At 38.2% G+C, this 26,721-nt stretch overlaps 1 protein-coding gene across 1 annotated transcript in view; it reads right to left on the bottom strand.

The window, feature by feature from the left end:
• LOC149813213 (choline transporter protein 1-like) overlaps positions 1 to 26,721 on the bottom strand; it is a 46,679-nt gene that overhangs the window by 2,388 nt on the left and 17,570 nt on the right. Inside the window, exons 5-7 of the mRNA XM_089990897.1 lie at positions 1,749 to 1,822; positions 1,548 to 1,661; positions 288 to 644 (exon numbers count right to left, since the gene is read on the bottom strand). Coding sequence (XP_089847023.1) covers positions 288 to 644; positions 1,548 to 1,661; positions 1,749 to 1,822 — 545 coding nt within the window. The remainder of the gene's footprint in view (positions 1 to 287; positions 645 to 1,547; positions 1,662 to 1,748; positions 1,823 to 26,721) is intronic.

Raw genomic sequence — 26,721 nt, forward strand, 5'->3', positions numbered from 1 at the left:
AAAATCTTGGGAAAATATTGGCTGACCTTGAAAACCCTATAATATCCAATATTTTCAAAATATCGGCAACTATGATTTAGATATCAAAATTTATTAGTTCAAATTCATGTATTAAAATAAATGAACATGAAAAATCGATGAGTACAGTCAGATTCATTTTTATAAGACCTTAACATCTCGATATTCTTTCACAAGCTTGTGGCAACTTTTGGCAATTTTGTTGAAGGACCCTCTAACATCTTGGCAAATTACCGTAATATGCCAAAGCATAACTGCAATCTGCTTACCAATGTTTCACCGCATGCCCAATAGTATGAAGCAACCGACCCTGCAATTACTGTTGATGAACAAGCAATGAAGAACTGGGTTGCCCAGTAGCATCCAAAGAGGTGAAAAAGTATAGCTGCTGCAATATGGGGTGTATAATGAACACTATAGCCACAGCAACCATCACATTTTACCCTGTTTGACTTCAGGTCATAAGCACAGCAATTGTTGTTGCATTCATTTTGAAGAATTTGCCCTGAGCTGAACAGATGAAGGGCAGCAGAGAACCAGAACATGAAGAAGACGACTAGGATAGTGTATGGTAGAAGTGGGAAGATAATGAGAGCTTGAACTTCTCCAATAACCTTGGCAGCAACCTGCACAAAGCTCACAGGATACTACAGGCATCAGGCAATCTGCAAGGCTATCAGTCATGAGAAAAGGCTTCACTTTCAAAGGCCCCCTTTCCAAGGAGTTCCACAGTTTCTTCAGTTATTCATAAAAAAGACAAAATATTCATCTGATGAAACACATTCACTTGAAGTGTTTTCAAAAATTAAATCTAGCGACATTCTATTGCAAATGCAAAAAGCACACAAAGCTAAAGGAAACATGCAAATCATTTTACAAGGTGAATATTAAACCATTGTACAATGAGTAGGTGTGGCTCAAGTGACTAGCAATGCACTAGCTCTCGAAAAATTGAGTAGTTCAAGGATACCATGTATAGATCTTAGGGATTTTGTTGCATTCCTTTTTTGGCAGATAGAAATATGTTAGAAAGAGGATTTTATATTTCTTATGTATATGTAATCATCATGCATGTAATGTATGAAATGGTCATAATTTTATCTTAATCACTACTTACCAATGTGAACAAGGATCCCCGTGGGTTGGAATTTTGCTTGTAGATCCATTCCGTCAAATCATTCAGAAGCAAGTTTCCATAGGTAAGGTGCATGTTATAGTCAAACTAAACCAAATTCCAGTTTGTCTTGGACAAAAATGTGTGCTTGTATGCAACAAAAATCATGACAGTATTGGGTTATAATATTCAAAAGTCTAAGAAGATCAAGAACTTAAGAGACCCTGGACAGCTGCAGTAACCAGAGGTTTCGTTCTGTGCCGTCCTTACTAGTAGCAAAAATGAATCTTAAATATTAAATCCTCCCATTTATTTAATTAGTTATAAATGAAATACGCAACCAAATGGGTTGGTTATCCTATATGAAGTAATAATCTTACCAAACTACAAAGTAAGAACAGACAGTGATACTTGCCTTTAAAACAGAGGTTGCAATGAGGATGCGGCGAACAATAGCTATTGTTGAAAGAATTGCAATGACCATAACAGATGTCATAAGAATAGTAATAGCTCGAAGATGATTGACCTCCTGGATGATAATATTAAAGCAAAAAGTTATTGCAAGGAAATGGAGAAACAATTCCTAGATCCAGTAGATGTGCCAGCAACAACTTACTCTTCCACTAATACTGATATATGGATCAGATTCACCTACCACAGCCGAGATAGCATCATTCCCGATCCATCCAGCTACAGTTGAAATTTTGGTTAAAAATAACACTTTTGCAGCATACATTTGAAATAATGAAATATCATGGATGAGATTCAGAAGTGCAAAATTTATGTTAGGAACTAGATGAGCTACCGATCTAGTTCCTAACATAAAATTAAAGATATCTCTTTCCCTTTTCTCCTTTTTCCAAGAGAAACTGAAGATACAATGCCTAACTGCAGCTAAATGCACTTATTATTTAAAGTGAAATGCTCTACGAATTTGACTCAACTTGAAGTTTCCCAACAACTAGGATCAATATTTATGGATGGAAGCATGATGGCTTTTAAGAAGCCTCCTTGCTAAATGAGCCAGTGATCTGACAGAGATGTAACAGAAGTAGGAATACAATTTAGAGCTAATAAAATGAAAAGCATGCAAGACCACTAAAACGGTAGATAGATAGAAAGCTCTACATGTTCATGCCAAGGTAAATCTAGAGTATAAAAACTGAACAATTTCTCAAGAAAGTTGGTCTTAAATGACAATAAAATGAGTTAAAATTGCACCAATAATGGCCCCCAGCACTCCATACAATGTTAATCACCACAAAGCTGATACAATGGTGCATCAAACTAAACATCAACTGCTTGTATAACGAAAATTACTACATGTTTGTGTGAAAATATCTTCAAGAAGATCTAGTGGGTATATATATATATATATATTACAATTTAACACCCCCCCCCTTTAAACTTGCGGTGCAATGACCGAAAGTTTGCCAAGAAGAAAATTGAATCTAAGATAACAGAGCGCCTTAGTAAAATAGTCAGCCAGTTGTTATTCTGATGTTACATAAGGTAGATCTACAACTTTCTTCAGATATTCTTCTCTAACATAGTGACAGTCCATCTCGATATGCTTTGTGCGCTCATGAAAAGTGTGATTTTTGGCAATATATATTGCACTTTTGTTATCACAACACAACTTCGTAAGTCCTTGAACATGAATCCCCATATCTTCCAATAGCTGGTGAATCCAAACAATCTCCATGGTTGTAGTTGTCATGGCTCGGAATTTGGCCTCAGTGGATGACAGGGACATCTTTTGTTGTTTCTTGCATCTACAATAAATTAATGATTCACCTAAAAACACACAAAAACCAGTGGTAGAGTGATGGTTATTTGGATCACCTCCCTAATCAGAGTCAGTATAAGCAATTAGATTTAACTCAGAAGATGAACATACAAATACTCTCTTATTTATGGATCCCTTTATATATCTGATAATTCGAAGAATTGCACTCATATGAACTGATGTAGGAGCATGCTGAAATTGACTTGCAATATGTACAGCATGTGAAATATCAGGTCTAGTGATGCTAAGATACATCAAAGATCCAACAAGTCGTCTGTATGGAGTGGGATCTTTTAGAAGAACCCCATCATCAATCTTTAACTTTGTTCCTATCAGGGGTTTCAAAAATTTTATCGTTCCTGACCTGTCAATAATCAAAGTTTAGTTTGAGATAAGAAATAAGCCCTCTGAGAGTAGGCAACTTCTATGCCTAAAAAGTATGTCAAAAATCCCAAGTCTGACATTTTAAATTTTTCTTTTGATATAGACTTGGTACTCTTAATCCCTTTAGCATTGTCACCTGTAATTAGCACATCATTAATATATAATAATAAAATCACGATTCCTGCATTGGATTTCTTGACAAACAAAGCAATGTCAGTATAACATAAAGTAAAATCATTTTCTATCATTAAGTTATTAAACCGATCATACCAAGCCTTGGGAGCTTATTTCAAACCATAAAGAGCTTTCCGTCGACGAAGAACTTTACCTTTAGGAACATCCATACCTACAATAACATTTATATAAACTTCTTCGTTTAGGTCATCATTTAAAAAAACATTTTTAACATCCATTTGATATATGTTCCATTTTTTAATTGAGGCAATAGTAATAAGACACCTAACAGTGACCATACGCGCAACGGGAGCAAAAGTTTCATCGTAGTCTATTCCATATTCTTGACTATATCCTTTGGCAACTAGAGAAACTTTATACCTTTTAAGAGACCCATCACTCTTGGTCTTGACCTTAAAAACTCACCTACATCATATTGTCTTCTTTACACTAGGTAAATCTTGAAATCCTCAAGTTTTAGCATTTTCTAAGAGCTCTAAGTTCATTATCCATAGCTTCCCTCAATTCTATAATTTTCTTGGCTCCTTTTAAGTTTTTAGGTTCTAAATATGAATGAATGACACTAAGGAAAGCTCTATGTTTAGGTGAAAAATATTCATAGGATATAAATCTAGAAGGAATTCTTCTAGCTCTTTCGATCCTACGAGAACTTAGGTTATTTGTGGAGGTAGGCTCACTAGTTTCACTATATTTCTCAATCGCACTTCTAAAAGTGTTTCTATCTCTATGTGTATAGATGATAGGATCAATAGATGTTCCTACTTCGATAGGTTGTTCAAAAGATTGATAAGAAGAGTTTTTATTCTCTTCTATATTTTCATCATCATTAAGAGCATTATATAGGATTTCATCATCATTAGAAACATCATCATTTCTAGATAACAACTCAAACAAAAAAGAGTAATCCATATTATCTCTACGAGGTTCACATTCTTTAAAACCACTAACATTTTCTAAAAAGGTTACGTTTCTAGAAACATATAATTTATCATTTTTAATATCATAGCACCTAAAACTGTTTTGTATTTCGGAATATCCAAGAAATGCACAGGGGATGGCTTTTGGTGAGAGTTTATCATGTTTATCAGCAAGAACAAAATATTTGCATCCAAAAACTCTCAATCTATTGTAGTCGAATTCTTTTTTATATAAAATTTCAAAAGGTGAGATGTTATTTAAATTTTTTAAAGGAAGACGATTTATAAGATAAACGGACACAAGAGCCGCCTCGGCCCAAAATCTTTTAGGAATATTTTAAGAAATAAGCAAAGTTTTAGTGGTTTCAATATGTCTATGTTTTCTTTCGGCTAGACCATTTTGTTGAGGTGTTTGGGGACAAGATTTTTGATGAACAATTTCATTGATTTCAAGATAATTTTTAAATTCATTTGAAAGATATTCACCTCCGGAGTCGGTTCTAAGAATTTTTAAGTTACCATTAAATTGATTTTTAATCAACATATGATGTCTTAAAAGATACAAAAACCTCATGTTTATGCTTAAGGAAATATATCCAACAATATTTAGAGTAATCATCAACAAAAATAATGTAATATGCAAATCCTCTTTTAGATATGATGGGTGTCGGTCCCCATACATCTGAATGCACAAGTTCAAATGGTTTGGTTGTGAACATAGATCTTTGTTCAAAAAGAAAACTTCTCATTTTTTCAAAATTACAATCATTACAAGTGAAGTCATTTTTTACAAAAATCTTTAACAAATTATAAATAGGAAAGCTTGATGACATTAGGATGCTCAAGTCTTTTATGCTAAACATTTATATCTTTATGTTGGGCAAGATTACAAAAAGAATGTTTTGGAATTTGTAAAAACTTCATATAGTATAGATCTCTTTTCCTAGAGCCTTCCCCAATCAACTTCCGGGACCAGCGATCCTCTGCCCAACATTTATTTGATGAGAACTTAACATCACATACATGGTCCGAGAGTTGTGAGACCGAAAGCAAATTTAAATTTAATTTTGGTATAAATCTAACTTTGGGAATAAAAAAATTTTGTTTTTCAAAGTTTCCAAATCCTTTGATTTCAAGAGAAGCGTCATTTGTGGTTGAAACAAAAGAAGGTAATACATTTTTTGTGTATTCGGAAAGTGCAAAAATATTTGGAGTCATATGAAAGAAAGCACTTGAATCTAAAAGCCAAAGAGTCTAATCGGGAGGAGAAGAAGTTAATATGGCGGCACCGAAAATGGATCCTTTGAAGAGGGGTTGAAGGGCCTCCATCACTTGACTTAATGATAATTCCCCATTGTTGAAAGTAGATGGACTCTCCTCCTTGTGTGGTTTAAACGTGGTAGACATGGCTACCATCTTCGAACACTTTGGACAAATCAGCTTAATATGTCTCGGTTCTTTACAAAAATGACATAATTTTTTCATACTCCCTTCCTTGGTTCCATCTTCCACTTTGGCCACCTTCTTCCCTTACTCCTTGATTTTGATTTTGAAATTTGTTGAAGTGAAGAGGTGTGAACACCCCAAATTTTTCAAAATTTTATAAAATTTCCCTCTTGGTCTCTGACCTCATCTTTCTGAATAAATTGAGTCATTTTTAATCCAAATTCCAGTTACTTCTCAGATTCACTGGAATCCAAATTCATGTTATATATCTGACTCAATTTCAGATCTGAATACAGTGCTAGAATTCCAATCTGAGCTTCGTTATCCAATTTTCAAAATCAATTTTACAAAAATACCAAAATAATTTCTAAAAGGCTCAGACAGTCCATTCAGTATTCATTTGGATCCATTTACTCTGTGTTTCTCAATTCGAGGTTCAAAACTCGAATATCTCCTCAAAACCAGGATCCAAATCCATTTTCTGAAGAAATCGAACCTGAATTCTCAAAAAACCTCTTTTTCGTAAATATTTCTCAAAAATACAAAAAAATAGTTGTAAACCCCTTTATTTCCCTTCAGTTTTTAGAGTTTTATTTCAAAAACACAAAAAAAATACAGAAAGAAAAAAACAAATCGGTTTTAGGAACCTCCTTTTTTTTAAAAAGCCTTTTTTAGCTTAAAGAGCCCTTTTTAGAAAAATCTTTTGAAAACAACCATCATTTTGCAAAAATCTTCTTTTAAATTCGTTATTTTTAACCTAGATTTTAAAACCTTTAAAATCATAAAAAAACGTTTTTTAGAAAGGTCGCCCGATGCTGCCTCAGCCTTAGACCCTCCGGAAAAATGGGAAGAAAAGAAGAAGGAAACAGAGGAAGAAAAACAGGAGGAAAAGAGGAGGAAAAGAAGCACAAAAGAAGAAAGAAAATGAGCAGAAAAGAAGCAAAAAATGAGCAGGAATCGAAGAAAAAAAAAGAATAAGAAGAGAAAGAAAGGAAGGAAGAGGAGAACATTCAGCGATTGGTGGTCAGCTCTCTCTCTCTCTCTCTCTCTCTCTCTCTCTCTCTCTCTCTCTCTCTCTCTCTCTCCTTCTCACTTAGGAGTTTACGTAAGTTTGGAGAAGCTCCCAACCCTTTCTTTGAGACCCCTTCAGCCAAGGTCAGTATTTCTCCTGTATTCCCTTAAAATTTCTTGTCATAGCATGATTAATAGATTAGAATCTGAGTTTTCATCTTCCTATTTGCTGCATTTTTAATCTCTGTTTCATATATTTTGATTGAGCCAAAAGAATTGAAGTGATTTGATCTTTTTAGATCAAATCCTTCTTTCAAATGGGCTACAACAAGTTAGATTTGTGCCTCAGCCATTTTTGTTTTCTTTTAATGCATTTTCTGTCTTAATTTTTCATCATCCATGCATGCATTCATGGTTTAAGGCATTAGATCTCATGTTTGAACATCTACGGATATGCAGTTTGCTTTCATCATGTTCAGTTGCTTTCTAGATTATATTTCGAATTCCAGTGCATTTTAGATCTATCGATTTGTATGTAACCAGAGCTCATTTTAATCTGAATTTTTTACTGCAACTTCATGCATATGTCTTCATGCTCTCCACCAAAAATCAAATCATTCTGAGTTCTATTGACCTACTTTAAAAATCGAGATTCAGAACCTGTTAATTTGCACCATCACAATTTTAGCAGAATCAAGATCAACTTGCAGAAGTGATTTCTCTCTAACCAAAGATGATCTTTCCAATCCGTAAAAAAGGGTGTTTTCTAAATTGAATCTAGTTTGTTCATGTCAAATTTCAGCTATTTTTATAGCGTTTTCATACCTGTTTTGGGTCGAAAACCACAACCCTGTCACCCTGTGTCATTTTAACGGCTCAGATTTTGATCCATTTTGTCAGAATTTTATTTCTCTAACGGGAAATCATTTTTCAATTCTGTAAAACAGGTTCTCTTCGTTTACATGTCTAGTTTATCCCTGTAAATTTTCAGAATTTTTCATGGTAAATTCATATTTTATTTTGATTAAATACCAGAACCCTGTATCCAGATTTTGCACATGTTCTGATTTTGACCCCCATATCATGACTGTTGTAGCACTCCTTCAACAAATCGCCATTTGATTGACAACATTCTTCAGTAAATCGTGGTTACAATTTTTGGGATCTCCAATGAGTCTCTACTACGATTTATGGTGTTTTTGGGTCTCCAACGAGCCCCACAACGATTTATAGTGTTGTCCGATCTTTTAACTACGAATTGTAGTGTCTTCGGGTCTCCAACGACTCCTACAACGATTTATAGTATTGTCCAGTTTTTAACTACGATTTATAGTGTTTTGGGTCTCTAACGAGACCCACAGCGATTTGTAGCGTTGTTGGACCTCACTATAGCGATTTGTAGTGTTTTTCGCTAAACACTACAGCGATTTGTGAAACAAATCGCTGTAAATCGCTATCTGAATCAGGACCAACTTGTCAAGGTCATATCTCCCTAACCAGAGATCGGATTTCAAATCCGTAAAAATTGGTGTCTTTGTTATGAAGTCTAATTTATTCTTGTAAATTTTCATTGATTTCTATGGTCATTTAATACCCCATTTGGATGCCTTATTTGAGTGACATAGGTTTTAGTTCATTTTGTAAGAGTCATATCTCCCCAACGAGAGATTATTTTCCAAATCCGTAAAAAGGGTTTTCTTCCTCCATGTGTCTAGTTTATATCTGAAAAGTTTTATAACTTTCTATGATCATTTAATATTTCAAACCTGTTAAAAACCGAGACTGGTTAGGTTCATTTCCTGTTTGAAAACAGTGACTTCCCGAAGTCGTCATTTTCTAACAAAAAATGATTTTTCAATTCTGTAAATTGGGTTGGCTTCTTGATTGAGTTAAGCAACATTTCCCTCAAATTTGGGAAAAATCGGGTCTGTTTAGTCTCTGTAACATCTAGTTTACTAAAACCTGTATGTTAAAATCCAATTTCTTGTTTCTGAAATTAATGCTCTGATGTTTTGATCATAACTCTACTTTCAAGAATGATTTTGATATTCTGTAAAAAGAAAATGTTCCTTTCTATGTTGTGAATCCAGGGGTTCATTTTGAGTCAAAATCAAATCATTTAAGACTTCCATCCACTCAGAATGCTCTGACAGGTTCACCTGCAAAATCCTGATTCTGCAAAATCTTATCTTATCTGGATAAGAGAATCCAAATTTGGGTTCTTCTCGGATGATTGCTTAGCATTTTCAATTCTATAACATTCATCAGATTGTTAAGCATTTGCATATCATTTTAGAAATTTCTAAGATCATTGACCATTCATTCATTGCATCTTTCAAAAATTGATTTTATAAAAAGGTATTGCTTTGTTAAAATGAAGTTAAAATGGGCATTTTATCACTTTTAAATTCAAAATTTTCAGACATAACTCTTGTATTTCATAAATTAAAAATGAATTTGATCAAGTTAGAATGCCTTCACTTCATTTCAAACAAACTTTGGAGTTTATTTGCCTTTATTTCAATCATTTTCAATATATTTTCCTGAAAATCTCAATTTCAAGGTTAAATTCACTTTAAATTCAAGCTTTAAAATGTATTTATATGTTTTAAAGCCCCAATTTTGAAAATTCAAAACTCCAAGAATGCCTTTTCAGATGCTTTCACAAAATCATACATCATATGTATTTATTTTGTTTATTTTTCTTTATCTCTGAGGCATAAAAGGCTAATTTTGGATGTATTCTTCAATTTTTCAATAATTGAAGAGAAATCCATAAAAGCCAACATCTATTTCTAAAAGTTTGCTCATTTTGCAGGATTTTTTATTTTGTTGTCTTTTTTTCAATCGTTGTATCAATTCAAAGGTTGTACTAAATCAATTAATGAGAAGTTTACTTTTAGTTTAGAATGAATGAGCATGTAGTTTAACTTTTCATTTCTCATAATCAATATGTTACATTTTTTTTTTCATTTTCAATAACACTATGGTGAAACACGAATGGCACAAGCATCATTCTAATAAAAGGTGATTAAATCCTAAGTTGACGATTTGCATTTATGGCCATAGTCAAAATGTGAACAAAACTTAGGGTTTTCATCTTTTATGGAATAACAATGGGTCCACACTGAATCTCTTTTCAAAAAAAATCATCATGTTTTTCTAAATATTTTCTTTCTTTATTAAATTTTAATTTAAAATTGATTCAAAACATATATCAATGGCCATAGTGAGGATATATTGAGAGTTAATTTTATTTTAAACTGTATAAAGGCACCAAAATGTATTTTATCCTTCAAATGAATTTAAATACGATTATTATATAATACATTTTATGGCCATAGTCAAAAATGTATTATATCTTCAATCTTATTTCAATTCACTTAAAGAATGATATATGCTTTTCAAAACCTAATTTCAAATTTCTTTTAATGCATTCATCATTTAAGATAGAATTGCATCAGCATTTTCCACCTCTTTGAAACCATTTTCAAATTTCCAAGTGAATTTTGAAATAATTTTTAAAAGAAGTTTTTCATTCCTAAATTCCAAGTCATCGTTTTATGCCACTTCATGAATCCAATCTTATTTCTCAAATTCATTTTCAATTCTCTTTAACTTTAACTCCTATTTCAAATACTCATTTTTTATTCCCAATTTTCAGTTTTATTTTTAAATTTCTATCTTTGAATTTTACATTACAACTTTGAATTTTATTCCTTATTTCTCTCAAAACCCCAATCTTGATTCTTAAATCAATTCTGACCTCAAATTCTAAAAAACTTGACTTTGAATTCGATTTCCAGATCTTCAATTTCAATGCTTTTAAATTCATTTCAAATTCTTGAATTTCAAAATCGTCATCTGATTGGTGACATCTTTCAGTAAATCGCTATTGTGATTTACCGTGTCTTTCCATAAATCGTTGTGCGATTTACAATGACTTTTAGCAAATCATCATGCGATTTACGGTGTAGCGATGTATCGCGTCTTTCAGAAAATCATTGTTGCGATTTACAACATTCTTCAATAAATTCTAAACCAATTTCTGAACTTTCGGGCCATTTCTTAAAGGATGTTTTCAAAAATCCATTCCCAAAATCACTTGAAAATTCTCAAATTTTCTGAAGCATTTCTAAAAAAAATATGCATTCTTCTCAAGTTCAAAATCATAGCACAAGCATGATTCAATGTGCATTTAGGACTTAGAATAAATACTTAGATAATATTTCAGCAAAGCAAAAATGCATGAATTCGATCCTTGGTTCGATTATCCCTGGTAAAGGCGCCAGGAACGGTTGAACCTCGTACCGACGAGCGAATCCCGTGTCTTCATTTTCCCGCAAATTTTTCAAAACGGAGGCGAATGATTTTTCAAAATATTTCTTTGGTCAAATGAGACCTTGCAAAAGGGTTCCTCTCTCTTCTTCCTTTTATTTTCTCTGTTCTTTTTTGTCTTTTATTTCTCCTTTAAAAAGGGAAATAGATGCTAGAAAGGCAAAGAGAAGGAAAAGAGGAACAAGAGAAAAAAAATTGCATGATCACAGAAGTTGGCGATCGTGATGGGACTCGTCTTCGTCCGGTCGAATTTGTGCCTTTTTGCTTTGCTTTGATATTTTCTAAGTATTTATTCTTCAAATGTCAGCTTCATTTCCATGCAAACCTTAGGAGCCTAAACTCTGTCCCAGCTGACATAATGCATATAGGATTTATGTATGGTTTGGTAGGACCATATTGAGGAGATTATTTCATGCTCACTTAAACTTAGGTCTGAAATACAACCCTCCTCAATTTTAGGGATTGAATGTAAACAATGTATACAAGTGTATGCTTCTCTTCATTTAAAATTTTATCTCTTTTAGGACTTGCATTTGAGCCATCTGGTTTTTATTGCATGTTGAACATGTTTTCAAAAACATCCCTACCTATATTGTCCTGGTCTTCACGTTGTTGAGTTGTCTCACTGAACCATAGTTCGGGAGAGAGCCTCACAACTGGATCACTTATTTGGGTTAGCGCCCCCCTACCACGTACCTAAGGGCCATAGTCCGAGGTATATCGGTAGGCGTTCAAGGATGTTGGGAAGCCATTACCTTAGAACCGGAGAGATATTTTTATGCCACGTACTTTGAGCTTCGGCTTGAGTATATCGGCGTACCTTGATTGGAATCAGATGATCTGAACCATAGAATTAGGATTAAGGTCCTACAAGCCATTTTAAATATTGCATTTAGAGTCAGCCTTTTAGGGAGTGTTGTGTGTGCATCCTTGTTTGTGCAACTGTGATTATGCAATGTTTCTCAATATTCTCCTATGTATATCAAACCTTTTTCAAAACCCTGGGTATATTATTCAAAATTTCTCCTCATTTTCAGAAACTCAGGTATACGTTTTTTTTCTACATTCGTTTCCCTTTTATATATCAAACTTTCTTCAATAAACCCTGGAAAATTCTTTTAAAATTTCTTCGATCTTTTCAAAAATTTCCAGGTTTGTATCTATCCTTCAAGAGTCTATCCATAAGTCTTGCATTCTATCTGATTCTCTTCCTTCTTCTTTGCCCCAGTATCATTCTGATGGCATCCAATTCCCTCGATGTTGTCTTTCCCAGAGATCATGTCTTTCATCAGATAAGGGATGGATCCCCAGATCATCGGGTTATCCAGTCTCATTCCTTCTTCCCTCGGTGGTATTATTCTTGGTTCGCCACCTTCTCACGTATGTTCCCAGACCACTTAGGTGACTGTGGATTGGAGATGGCATCGGCAGTAGGCAAGCCAACCATCAACGGAAGTCTGATTCAGGCTATGGCAGAACGGTGGAATCCACGTACCTGCACATTTTGGTTTCCATGGGGAGAGATAACTCTACTGATGGACGAATTCAATGATATTATGGGATTGCCCGAACCAGCTGGTCAGCCAAATGATCCAGTCGAGCAACAGTTTCTGATAAACATCAAAGGGATAGATGTTCGAGAAGCATTAGCCAGAGCAACAGGGAGCAGATCTTGGCCTCTCACTGAGATCAACGGAAGTCGGTTCATCGATCTGTTCGGACTCTATCGCAAATATGGAGCCTAAGAAGAAGTTGACACCTTGTCCCGAGCAGCGAAAGATAGAATCCAGCATGCCATGGTCCTATGCACAGTGGGATTAGCATTCTTCCAAGACGGTCAGGATTTTGTCGATGTCAGAATTGTCCAGCTCTTTCGAAGATGGGAAAGCAAGCAGACCCGTCAACTTTCAGTGTCCATGGCAGCTTTAGCCTTCCTCTACCAAGGCTTAGCTCGTTTCGCCCTTGGAGAAACCATTTTGGTGGAGGGATGCATTTACGCTTTGCAGTCTTGGTTCCTACGGCATGTGCCATCAAAGGTCAGTTCCTTCAGGTTCAACAGCAAAAAGCCGAAGTTTGTCGTTCAGTATCGAGCTTTGATCGAGAGTCTGCATCAAGAAGAGATCCTTTGGGATTACTTCGACAAGCGAGAATCAGTTTCTCGCTACACTTATGCTCATAGCAAGCGCTACAGATTGCTTGGTCCCTTCTTTTGTGTCGACTATCAGCCAGAGAGGTGTCTCAGACAGTTCTCGCAGCGGTAGGTTCAGGCCAACATTCGCTTCCCGACGGGGTTGTAACAACCACAAATTTTATACTAAAACTTAAGAATTATGTGGATTTGGGCCTAGGATCCGTTATTGGATCCAAAAGAAAAATGCGCATATTAGAGTATTTTAGTAATATTATATAAATAAATATTTAAGAATTTAGATATTTCAAATCCACGGTTCGGACCCAAGTGGATCCAACCCCTGGGTCCACTGCTGTTCAAGCGACCCGGACCCAAATCAAATTTGGTCCAGCATTTCGGGTCGGGGGTCGGACCCGGACCCGACCCACTCCCTGTAAAGTTTTAATACAGGGAGGGATAAAAAGGGGAGGGCAACCCGATATGGGTTGCCCGATACACGTAACAAGAGGGGGGGAAAACCCCTCCCCCGACGTATCGAGCGTTAGGGTTCAGTGGAACCCTAACGCGTAAGGATGAGGAGGTGGGGGGAGCACACCGCAGCCGCCGGACAGGTAAGATTTCCTCCCTTTTCGGGAGGCCACCCACCTACAATAGGGGACCCCCGAACCTCTCTTTCTCTCTCTCTTTCTCTCGCTGTCCCATTCTCTCTCTCACTCTCTTCTACCTCTCTAAACTTCGAATCAACCTCCGATCTCGGGCTGCAGCTCGAGGCCTTGCAGTGAAGAGCCAACCTCGCCGGTGGTGGTGCTGTCCAGGCCGACCGACCCCTCTCGTGGATGCCGCAACAACCTCGCCGGATAATGGTAGGTTACTGTTTTTTTTTCTGTAGGTAACTCCAGTGTTGGGGGTGTGAGTGAGTGGGAAGGGGGAATCGAAAATCCCCAAATCACGAGGGGTGTTGTGACAGTTGGGGATTTCAGTAAATCCCACGTCGGAAAACCCCAAAACCCTAACCCTAAAGTCTCAAATCCAAATCGATTTGGGTGGGGGTTCGACTCTTGGTTGTATACTGTAATACATTTTATGAATTTTAGTTATATCAGTTACCATTATAATGCACAAGTAGTTAAAATGTGAAAGGGTTCCTAAATAATAGAAATTCTTTTATAATAGAAATTTACTTGTAGCAGGTTAGCCGATCCCTTGAGTCTGGTTCATTTAAGATTACATAACAATGGTTATCAAACTCCTGTGATGCTTAACTGAATCTGTGTAAATGAGTAAAGTCTAACCTGTTATCAGATTTCCTTTCCGGTCATTTCTCTATTAATATGCTATTATTAATTGTTATTAAGTCTGAATACCTATGTTTTAACTACCTATAACCAGACTTTATTCATTTTTATCAGAATTGAATTCCTCTGATTTCATGTGTACAGTGATGACATTTGTGTATCATTAAAGTAGGTATACTTTAGGAAATTCCTGGTAATCATACATATAGTCGGGGTTTGAACCCTTAGGGGTGTTCGATAGAAAATGGATTTGGGTTTTTCCTGAATAAATGGTATTAGGAACTGTGATAAAATCACTGTGGGATGATTCATGTTTCATTCTTGTATATGCATGATTCATGATTATATTGATCAACAGAGTGACTAAAATAAATGTTCAACATTTATGAGCTAAGGTAGAAGTCACAATTATTATTTGAGGTTGTGCAAGGTTGCAGCAGCGCCATACAGCTTATGGTTTTGTGATATTTACCAGTATATTTGTGACTCAAACAGATTGGGGTTATGCGATTATGCTGCATGGCTTTCAAGATAAAAAAATAAAACAAAAAAATAAAACAAAAAAAAAACTGGTTGCCGGTTCTCAGGGTTGAAACGGCTGATCGGAATTGGTGATATGTTTAAACAGTAAATTGTGAGTTTGCATGATTGACATATTAAAATAGTAAATCAGGAATGTGTGTTTTGTTAAAATAACAAATCTCTAAGAGTATGACAGTCTAGAGATGTTATGCTATTTTGATGGTTGTAATACTAGAGCAATACGTTAATTTGGGGTTTTCTATTAAGTCTGAAGTTTTCTATTAGTTTGTTAGATGTGATCAGATCTGAGTACTTGAAACCATGTATAAGAGTGTATAATTGTATGCATGATGTTGGGTGAAATTCTATATGTTGCAGTCTCATAAGTTTCTTTCTCATAGTTAAAGTATGCTGGATGTGATTTGTTTAAGTGGAATTCATTGTTTTCTCAGAATAAATTGGATTAAATCATGTGCTTCTTAGTGATGTTCGAGATACATTATCTGGTATGTCTTGTTCGGTTGATGTTGCAATATGCTGTTAATATTGTCATTTGATATGCTATAACCAATAAAAGATAGTTTCACTTAGTAGGGTATTACATTGGAAAACCTTGCCTAATGGACAAAATGGGTTGAATACCCGATACGGGTATTGGAACTATTAGCTTGTAGGCTATGACAATGAAACTGATGAAAAAACTTATTATAAATGATTGAATGTCTAACTGGTTTAAAGACACCGGGCATTGTGCTTGACTGGTTTAAAGGCACCGGAGCACCTAGGGTGGGTTATGAAATCAATATGGCAAATAAATGGGGACTGTCCTATTTCACCTTAGTAAAATGACTAAGGTTAGGAATTCTACTGCGGTGGTAGTGGGGGGAAGTTGGGGAAAATACCCCGTACTTCGGAAAATAAATTAAATGAAAAGATTAACCCACTCAGTTCTTGGGCTTACCTTGGAGAGGGTAGGTGGTACAAAACTCTGGGGACACGTGGTTTGGTTTCGAGCGTAAAGCGACTCGTTGGTCCCAGTCCTCAGAGTTGAGGGACCCGGACTACCAATATATCCTAGGTGGTAGCTCTTTTGTTCTTCTGCAGAAGTTAGGGATGCATCCTGTTTTGGTTTTGGCCTTTGGGAGTTTCTCTCGGTCACTGGCCGCTCCCTTGGAATTTTCAGTCACAGTTAGAATGTTCGGGTTAATAAAACAACCTTGAATAATATACCCCCGAACGTTCTCTTCTGTGATGGTTGCCTTGGCCCGTGTGTACCCGCGGGATAAGAAAAGATAAACATCAACTAGAACAGTTAGGTATCACTGTGTGGAGTCATTAAAGAGACATTTGCATACTTTTTCATCATGCTTTATATTCGGTGCTTATGAGAAAACATCCTAAACTGTGTATATATTAGTTAATTGAATTCATATTATGGATGTTATATAGATGTTATTCATGTTAGGGTAAGTTCTGCTTTAATTGCTTAATACCTTGCTTAATTGTTGTAGTTGCATAAAATGCTTTTTTGTGTGATTAAGTATAACTGTTACATAATCTACCTTTTTATTTAGATATATGTCTGTTATTGCTGTTGCATCGACTTCCTTATGTGTTTATGTATAGACTGAAAATCACACACGACACCCACATCACACACCTGACACATGATCTACTTGCAAGAATAATTACAGTTTTCCTACTTAGACGTGGTAGTCAAATTCCTATAATTTTTATCATTTTCAGGCACAGAGTAGTCCATGAGCGAAGCAGGATGAGGCGCTGACCAGGACTGCATCTATTTGTTCCCTGGCGGTCCTAATTGCTTTTTGATTGAAATTTTTGTTTTAAGACTGATGATGTGATAAACTCTGTTTGGATTCTATTATTATTGAAATAAAAATAAATGGTGTGGTTGCTTTTACCTTCCTGTATCGTTCTGAAATGCTTAACCTTAGAATCATTTGTTGATTTCATCAAAAAAAAAATCCTGAAAAAAATCTGGGTTAAAATTTTGGGGCGTTACAAGGGTAACATGCCAGAATTCAATTTGCAGTCGGATCAATGGTCTGGGGCATACCATGTAACCAAATACACTTGGGATTCTTTCATTCCTCTTTCCATATTTCCTGGACCCCATGTATCTTCTTAATATCAACAATGGTGGCAAACTGTCTCCCACCTTCTCTTTGTCTTTAAATTTATCATCAATAAAATTTAAACTTTTTGTTCTATTAAAAAGCTTTTTGGGCCAAATTTTTATGTTTTACATCGTAAATGGTCACGATTCTCGTGGCGACCTCGTCCCTAATGATGGGACATTCCTTCTATTCTTCTTCAAAAGTCTCTTATCATGGTTGACGACCTCGCCTAAGTAACAAGGCACATTTAAAATCGTCATGCAAATGATGATGATGTAATTATCATAAATCTTGTGATGACCCGATCTTTGGTAATGGGATAATCTTTCAAATTGTATGCCGAGTCCTCCATTCTTGTCTGCTCTAACCATTCTCTTATTTTGCAGAAATCATTGGCATTGTCAAGATGGTTCAGACAAGGACTGGAAAAGAGACAGTCCCTCAGCACAATGGCAGTGAGATCAAAGCAATGGAGTCTCCCAAGTCAGTCAAAGGACAGGGTCAGAGCAAAGGAGATGACATTGATCCCGCCATGTATGGTCTATTTCAGAAAATGATGGCCAGAATGATGTCAGAGCAGGCCGAGGCAAGTCTGAAGAAGGTCGTTCCTAAGAGCAAACCGAAAAAGAAGGTTGTGAAGAAGCCGATCAGAATTGTCAGAAAGAAGGTCCAATCAGACACCACTTCTGAGGATGCAGATGCAGCAGAAGAAGAGTCGAAAGAGGAAGAGCAGTTTGTGTTCGATCAGAATCCTCCACGGCAGTTTGTAAAGATCGCTGAAGAACCCGAATCTGTGAACAAGCCTAAGTATGGGATTCCGGCCGAGGATCCGATGCATGAGCAATTGAAGGAGATGACTCGAGCAATCAAAGATATTCAGGCCAAAAGTAAGGGCAAGCAGACCTACACTGGCGAGGATTTTTACGATGGCCTGGACGGGGACGATGGTCTGGAAAATCTCCCTCGCAAGTTCATCAAGTTTGATGGAACGGGCAATCCAAAAGCCCATTTGGCCACGTTCTATGCGGAATGCGATCGTTTCAAAAAGGACAACAGGGCCTTGTTCATCTGCTTCCCTCGCAGCATGGAAGGAGTAGCGGCCAGGTGGTATTCAGACCACATCAACCCTATCGAACTACGAGAGTTCGATAAGGTAGTAAATCTTTTCATCGAGCGCTTCATGTTCAATGTCGAGGCATCGCCCACTCTCAATCATCTTTACAATCTGAAGCAGAATGAAAATGAGAGAGCAGGAGAATTCATCCACAGGTGGAGGAGCACCTGTAACAAGATGAAGGTTCCCATTCCAGAGGAACATGCTCTGCAAATTATCCTCAATAACTTCTCTCAGCCTCTGAGGAATCTCATTTCCACGTCTCCTGCAAAGTCATTCATCAAGTTAATTGAGAGAGCCGAATGGCTCGAAACTGGATTGGACAACGACCTTTATGAAGGTTACCCATTCGTCCGAGGTAACCCTGAGCAGAAAAAGAAGGCACATGTTACTTATTCCACCGATTTTTCAGGCAATAGCAGCAGTTTCGGCGACAAGAAGAATAAGAAAAACCGTAGCAAGGGCTCAGGAAGCTCTGCTGAAAGAACGAACTCTGTAGCCCAGAAAGGCAAATTCATCAAGCTGCAGCATGTTCAGTCGATGCCACAGCCTGAAGCAAAGCAGCAAATGAAATCGAAGCACGATGGTTGGAGTTATGACAAAGAGTTCACCGCCGTAGAGCAATCCCGGGAAGATGTCCTGGAATACATGTTGTCGAAAGGGATGGTTAAACTCCCTAAGGTGGCTGATCCACCGACTGTTATGAGCAAATGGATGAAAAAATTCTGCAAATTCCATCGTACTGTAGGACATGACACAGAGCATTGTTTTGTCCTCAAAAATATCATCCAGGACTGTATTGACAAGAATCTGTTGATCGAGGATGAGGACGAAGAGCAGCCGGAGATCTTGTCCAAGCCCTTTCCCAAGCATTCAACTTCAGTCATTTCAGAGCAAACAATCCCTTTTCAAAACGGTATTCAGCCATATTCCAGCCAGGACATTCAGGATCAGCATCAGGTCCTCGTACTGCGTCAGGCACAGTCTTCCACCAAGAGGGTGGATATCACTTCAATTTTTAGTAACAAGAAACCAGTCAGCGAGGCAACAAAGGTAACGGCAGAAGCCACCAGGCAGACTCACGGGTTACCAAAGTGCTTCATTAAGTCAGCTTCCAAGAAGGGCAAAGTTGCCGAGTCAGTTCAGAAGCCTATCACGGCATTGTCAAACATCTCCATCCTAGATTTGACTCATGCTTCTCCTGAACACCAACAAGTGCTAGATGATTTGTTAAGGAAAGTCAAGGTCAAGCCAAGCACGACCCTACAGGACATGGCGCAGATTGTTAATCAGGCCATAACCAACGCACCAATTACCTTTTCAGATGAGGATTTACCAAAACCTCATACATTCCACAATAATGCTTTATATATAGTGGTGCGGACCAGGGGCATGATTGTCCCTCATGTGCTTGTTGACGGAGGCAGCAGCCTCAACATTTGTCCAGAGATGACAGCTAAGGCCTTGGGCCTTAAAGAGGAGGAATATGTCCCGGATCCCATTACGATCTACGACTTTGATAATCATGGGCAGACGGCCAAAGAAAAGGTCTTCCTTGAAATTTTTATCAACTATTTGGTGCATACCGTTCTGTTCCATGTGGTGAACGTACCGCCCACATACAACCTTCTTTTGGGGCGTACTTGGATTCATAACGCCAATGTTGTTCCTTCCACCCTTCACCAGTGCATCAAGTGGTCGAAAGGAGGTATGATCACCACAGTCTTGGGGGAAGATCCAGAAGAGAGACTCCCGCAACCGATGATCCCTCGTCCTACTTTCACCGCAGACATCCCGAGCATCCGGGAAGGTGATGAGATCAATTTGAGTGACAGTTTGGATATGTTGAAGTTGAAGGAAGTCCAGCCAACAGAAAACGTCACAGCAGTAGTTCGGTGGCAAGGACCTTACTTCTACAAGATCGGAGGGCGTCTCAATTGTGCTTCTCTTAAAGATCACCCCCTTTTTCCTCAGTTCTCTAAAGCCAAGAAGGGGTTTGATCTTTTGATAAAACATGGCTACCGGCCCTTCAGAGGCCTCGGTAAGAATGAGGATGGCATCCTAGAGGCAATCGTCCTGAGTCAGCATGTCACTGGTGCAGGATTGGGTTTCACGGGTCAGTCGTCTGGCAGAAGAACCACCTTTGTCAAAGGAGCGGAATGAAGACAATGCCTTTGTTTCCTGTTTTCTTTTTCTTGTTTTCCTGTCATCCTGTAGGGACAAACTCGGTCCCAGGTTTTCCTTTCTTTTTCGTCTGTAAATATCAAGTTGATCTATCAATGAAATTTTGATCTTTTCTCTTCATATCTTGGCGTATATCATTCAAAACTTTACATTTTGTCTATGTCGTTATTCTTTGTTTCTGTATAAAAGGCCATTTTGAATTTCTTATTTTCTCTCAAAAACCTTCTTTGCGCTTTTCAGGATTGTCAAATCATGGCTCCAAAATCGCTCAAGAGGCTCATTATCAATCCCAGTTTTTCTCAAAATAATTCCGAACCGGCCAGAATCTGCAAGGCAAAGGCAGGGGCAGAAGCCAGCAAGATGGCAGAACAGATTGAAGAGCTAGCAGAGTTTGACTCAGCGATTCAAGAGTTGCCAGAATTTGCCAGTATTCAGAAGCAGGATGAATCGTCGTCGTTGGTTCAGGATCCGACAGAGGATGTTAATATTGGTTCAGAAGATGATCCGAAGATCCTCAAGATTGACTCCGGTTTAAATTCAGATGAGAAGGAAAGACTCATCCATTTTCTCAAGCAACATGACTTATGAGGATATGCCAGGCTTAGAGCCCAAGCTGGTCGAACATCGTCTTGTGCTGAAGCCAGATGTTAAGCCAATCAAACAGAAACTCAGAAAAATGGATCCCCGAGTGGCACCCCAAGTTAAAGAAGGACTTGAGGAGTTGTTAAAAGCAGGATTCATCCGAACCATTGATTATTCAGACTGGTTGGCGAACATCGTAGCAGTTCCCAAAAAAATGGCAAGGTCCGAATTTGCATTGATTTCAGGGATCTCAACAAGGCTACCCCAAAAGATGATTATCCACTCCCCAACATCGATCTTCTGATCGATAGCACGGCAGGCCATGCCATGTTTTCCTTTATGGATGGGTACTCAGGCTACAACCAAATCAAACTGGCCGCTCGTGACCAATCAGAAACTTCTTTTACCACGACTTGGGGTACTTTTTGCTACACAGTCATGCCGTTTGGGCTCAAGAATGTTGGGGCAACCTATCAAAGAGCAATGGTAGTTATTTTTCACAAGAACATGGATGCCTATGTGGATGACATCTTGGTCAAGTCCAAAGAAGGAGAAGATCATCTCGATGCTCTCGGCCAAGTCTTCGAAAGACTTATCCTCTATAAGTTGAGGCTCAATCCGCAGAAGTGTGTCTTCGGAATAGAGTCAGGCAAACTGCTTGGCTTTATGATCAGCAAGAAAGGCATAGAGATGGATCCAGCTAAGGCAAAGGCAATCATTGATATGCCGCCTCCCACCAATCTGAGGGAACTGCGAAGCCTTCAAGGGCGCATTCAGTCAATCCAGCGCTTCATATCCAATTTGGCCATGAGATGCGAGCCCTTCAATCACTTGTTGAGAAAAGAAGCGAAATTTGAATGGGGATCAGAATATCAGCTTTCGTTTGAACGCATCAAGCAGTATCTCCTCAATCCACCCGTTCTAAAGCCACCAGAACTTGGAAAGCCACTTCTCTTGTATATTTCTGTTAATCAGAATGCTTGTGGTGGATTTCTTGCACAGTATGAGAAAGGCAATCGGATAGAGCACGCCATTTACTACATAAGCAAGACTTTCAACGATTATGAGAAAAGATATTCTCAGATAGAAAAGACATGTCTAGCCTTAGTATGGATGTGTCAAAAGCTGAGACATTATCTAATGACCTCAGAAATCAAAATTCTGTCAAGGCTCAATCCTCTCAAGTACATCCTTGAGCAGCCTTTCCTTACTGGACGGATTGCAAAATGGCAAGTCCTCCTTATGCAGTATGACTTAGAGTATGTATCTCAGAAGTCAGTCAAGAGTCAATCTATAGCAGATCAGTTGGCAGATTTCCCGTTGACAGAAGAGATCAAGGCAGAAGATGATTTTCCCGACGATCGCATCTGCAACATTCAAGAATCCTCAGTTTGGACTCTATTCTTCGATGGAGCCAGGAATATGTCTCGCATTGGGATCGGAATCTTATTGATCACTCCCGAAAAGGAGATAATCCCTTATTCCCTCAAACTCAACTTTTAATGTACTCACAACATGGCCGAGTACGAAGCTTTGATACAAGGCCTCAAGATTCTACAAGACTTCAATGTCAAAAAAGTACATGCCTTTGGCGATTCTCTGCTTGTTGTCAGTCAAGTTAATGTTGAATGGCAAGTCAAGGATTCAAAATTGATTCTCTATCAGAAGATTGCCTTAGCTCTCATAGGCAACTTCGAAGAATTTCAGGTCGATTATGTCAAGAGGGAATGCAACCATATAGCTGATGGTTTGGCTTGTCTAGGCTCCATTTTGTCGTTCAAAGACAGTGAATTTTGTCGTTCCTTCGAGATTGACAGACTTGATCAACCTGCTTTCATTCCAGTTGAGCAAGTAAACCAAGTCACTCAGAAAGAGAAGCCTTGGTACCAAAACATCAAAAACTTTATTGAAACTGGAGAATTCTCACCAAAGATGTTAAGAAAGGAGCAACGTGCGATACAGCACATGTCGGCCCGCTATTTCATCCTTGTCAATACTCTTTACCGTCGTGGGTTCAGTTCTGAGTGCGCCAGATGCTTAGATAAGGACAAAGCCATGGAAGTTGTCCAAGAGGCACACGAGGGAATTCGTGATGGTCACGTCGGCTACCAAACGCTCGTCAAGCAGATTATCCGGGCAGGGTATTATTGGAAAACCATGCAGCAGGATTGCCATCGATTTGTGAGGAAATGCGTCAAATGTCAAGTGCACGCACCTTTCATTCATGCGTCAGCCGCATATTTTGCAGTCCGTGGTTTCTCCTTGGCCTTTTTCGATGTGAGTCTTCAACGTGGTAGGTCCGATCACTCCTTCGGCTTCCAATGGCCACAGATACTTCCTCGCAGCTACAGAATACTTCACCAAATGGGTCGAGGTTGTAACTCTGCGAACATTAGAAGGCCGACATGTGGTTTCTTACATTCATAGGAACCTTCTTTGTCGTTTCGGCATCCCACACGATATTGTGTCTGACAATGGCAGTCATTTCAAGAATGAGAAGATGAAGACCTTCTGCTCGAAGTTTAGGATTCATCATCACTTCTCAGCTCCTTATTATCCTCAAGGGAATGGCCAGGCAGAGGCCACCAACAAAATTTTGATCCGCATTCTGGAAAGAATTGTGGAAACAGGCCGTGATGGGCACGAAAAGATGCACGATGCACTTTGGGCGTACCGAACCACCATTCGGACTCCAACCAATGTCACTCCTTCAGAGCTTGTTTACGGGACTGAGGTAGTGTTACATTTCCATGTCCAGAAGTCTGCCCTCAAATTTGCCTCACTTATAGAATTGTCACTTGATCAATATCAGCAGCAGAGACTGGTGCAACTTGACCTACTAGATGAAAGGAGACTCAAGGTAGCAGAGCATGCTCAAGCTTATCGTCAAAGGATAACTAGGCATTATGCCAAGTCAGTCATCGAGAGGAGATTCTGAGTTAATGATTTGGTACTCAGATCGACAGCTCATCTCAAGCATCGACCACGGGGCAAGTGGTCACCCAATTGGGAAGGCCCTTATGTGGTTAAGGAAGCGCTGTCTCGTAATTCGTATCGTCTGATCAATGCAGATGGAGTGGAACTGCTAGATCCAATCAATGCTATGCACTTAAAGAAATTTTATACTTTAAGTTTCCATTTTAACCTCTGTATTCTTCAAAGAGCCTCTTTCAATAAAATAATGATCTTCTATCATTCTCATATTCTTCTTGATGATACTGGGGCATTTTATTTTTATATACATCTATCTTCTCTTTAATACATGCAGGCAGGATCAGACAAACTCTTTGCTTCAATTTTGTCAAAATTTTCATTAAATCTTTAATCAATCTTTATTTTACCAATTCTATCAAATTTTATCAATTTTTCATCATTTTTATCAATTTTTATTCTTTTACCCTTTCAGATTAAGGGATAAACCTGATGCCTCCTTCCCATGAGGTATTCCTTTATTCTTTTACCCTTTCAGGTTAAGGGATAAACCTGACCCTCGTTCTTCGAGGTGTTCCCATTCAGGATAAGGGATAATCCTGAGACCCCTCATGGGAGCAACAGTGCTACCTGTGAGAATTCTTTTCCAAAATAAATTTTCAATAAATTTCTTTAATTCTTCTCCATTTTATAAATTTTATTTTTTCCCCTTTCAGGTTAAGGGATAAAGCCTGAACCTCGTTCTTTGAGGTACGTCCCCTTCAGGTTAAGGGATAAACCTGAACTACATCCCATAAATTCCTCAATTCACATCAAATTTTACTTTATACTCCTTCAGGATAAGGGAAAATCCTGAATCCGTTATAAATAGATTTGAATCTTAGGCCATCTTGGGTCAAGGATCTCAAATGAATCTTTCATCTTCTTCATTGTCGGAATCTATTCATACCTTTTGTCAATCCTTCCAGAATCCGACTCCCGGGTTGGAATTATTTCCTTCCCATCTGAGTTTCGACTCAGGTTTTTGTTTTTCATTTTTATTTTCATTTTAAAGATCCGGGTTCCGACTCGGGTTTTTTTCCTTTTTTATGGCGTCTGAAGTTCTGAGTTCCGACTCGGACTTCCTATCGGATTCAACACTCGTGTTGGAACCGATCGTTCCTTTGAAGATTCGAGTTTTCAAAATCGGGTTTTCCCTTTTTTATTAATTTTAAAGATCCGGGTTCCGACTCGGATTTTTCCCTTTTATATGGCGTTTGAAGTTTCGAGTTCCGACTCGGACTTCCTATCGGATTCAACGCTCGTGTTGGAACCGATCGTTCCTTTGAAAATTTGAGTTTTCAAAAACTTGATTTTCCTCTTTTGTCTTTTATCTTGAAAAATCTGGTTCTGACTCAAGTTTTCCCTTTTATCTTTTCGTTTGAAGCTACGAGTTCCGACTCGAACTTCCTATCGGATTCAACGCTCGTGTTGAAACCGATCGTTCCTTTGAAAATTCGAGTTCTCAAAGTTCGATTTTCTCATTTATCCTCTTACTTTTGAAAAACCGAGTTCCGACTCGAATTTTCCCCTTTATCTTCCATTTTGCGATTCCGAGTTCCGACTCGGATTTCCCCTTTTGATCCAATGCTCATATTGGACCAAAGTTTTCTTCGTTTCCCTTTCAGGTTAAGGGACAAACCTGAATTTCCCCCTTCAGGATAAGGGATAATCCTAAAACACCGACAATCATTCTCGCTCAATTCTCAAGTATCTTGGAATGTCGGTCTCTTTTTCAACTCCCCGTTGGAAAACCTAGTGCTCGTACTGGTGCATTTTCGAAACTCAGTGCTCGTACTAGTGTATTTCTCAAAACCCAGTACTTGTACTGGTGCATTTTCGAAACTCAGTGCTCGTACTGGTGTATTTCTCAAAACCCAGTGCTCGTACTGGTGCATTTTTTAAACCTAGTGCCTGTACTGGTGCATTTTCGAAAACCCAGTGCTCGTACTGGTGTGCACTTTCGAAACCCAGTGCTCGTACTGGTGTGCATTTTCGAAAACCAGTGCTCGTACTGGTGTGCATTTTTGAAAACCAGTGCTCGTACTGGTGTGTACTTTCAAAACTCAGTGCTCGTACTGGTGTGCATTTTCGAAAACCCAACGCTCGTACTGGGCATTTTTGAAATCCAGTGCTCGTACTGGTGTGTTTTTCAAAACCCAGTGCTCGTACTGGTACATCTTCAAATCCAGTGCTCGCGCTGGTACATCTAGCGCTTGTGCTAGTGTCTGGCTGACTGATCAAGTTAGCCCTCCAGGCTCAGTCTTAGTACTAACCGTTCATCACAATTCAAGCTCTTAAATCTCAATTTCAACCTTCAGGTTACCATTTTGTCAAAATCATTCATTTTTCTCTTGCGAAGGACCCTCTTTGGGGAGAGTTCAAGGGAGCTCGTTCCTTTCGCATGCAACCATCTTTCGCTCGCAAGAACCCTTTTTCAGGGAGAGTTTGAAGGGACTCGTTTTTTCCGTGAACAATTTGCAAAACAACAACCAACTTTACACAAAATAACTCTTTTCCAGGGAGAGCTTCGACGGAAGCTCGTTTCTTTTTGTGGCCCCCGTTTTTCT

This window comes from Nuphar pumila, chromosome 16, assembly GCF_984573655.1.
Source record: "Nuphar pumila chromosome 16, dmNupPumi1.hap1.1, whole genome shotgun sequence".
Lineage (NCBI taxonomy): Eukaryota > Viridiplantae > Streptophyta > Magnoliopsida > Nymphaeales > Nymphaeaceae > Nuphar > Nuphar pumila.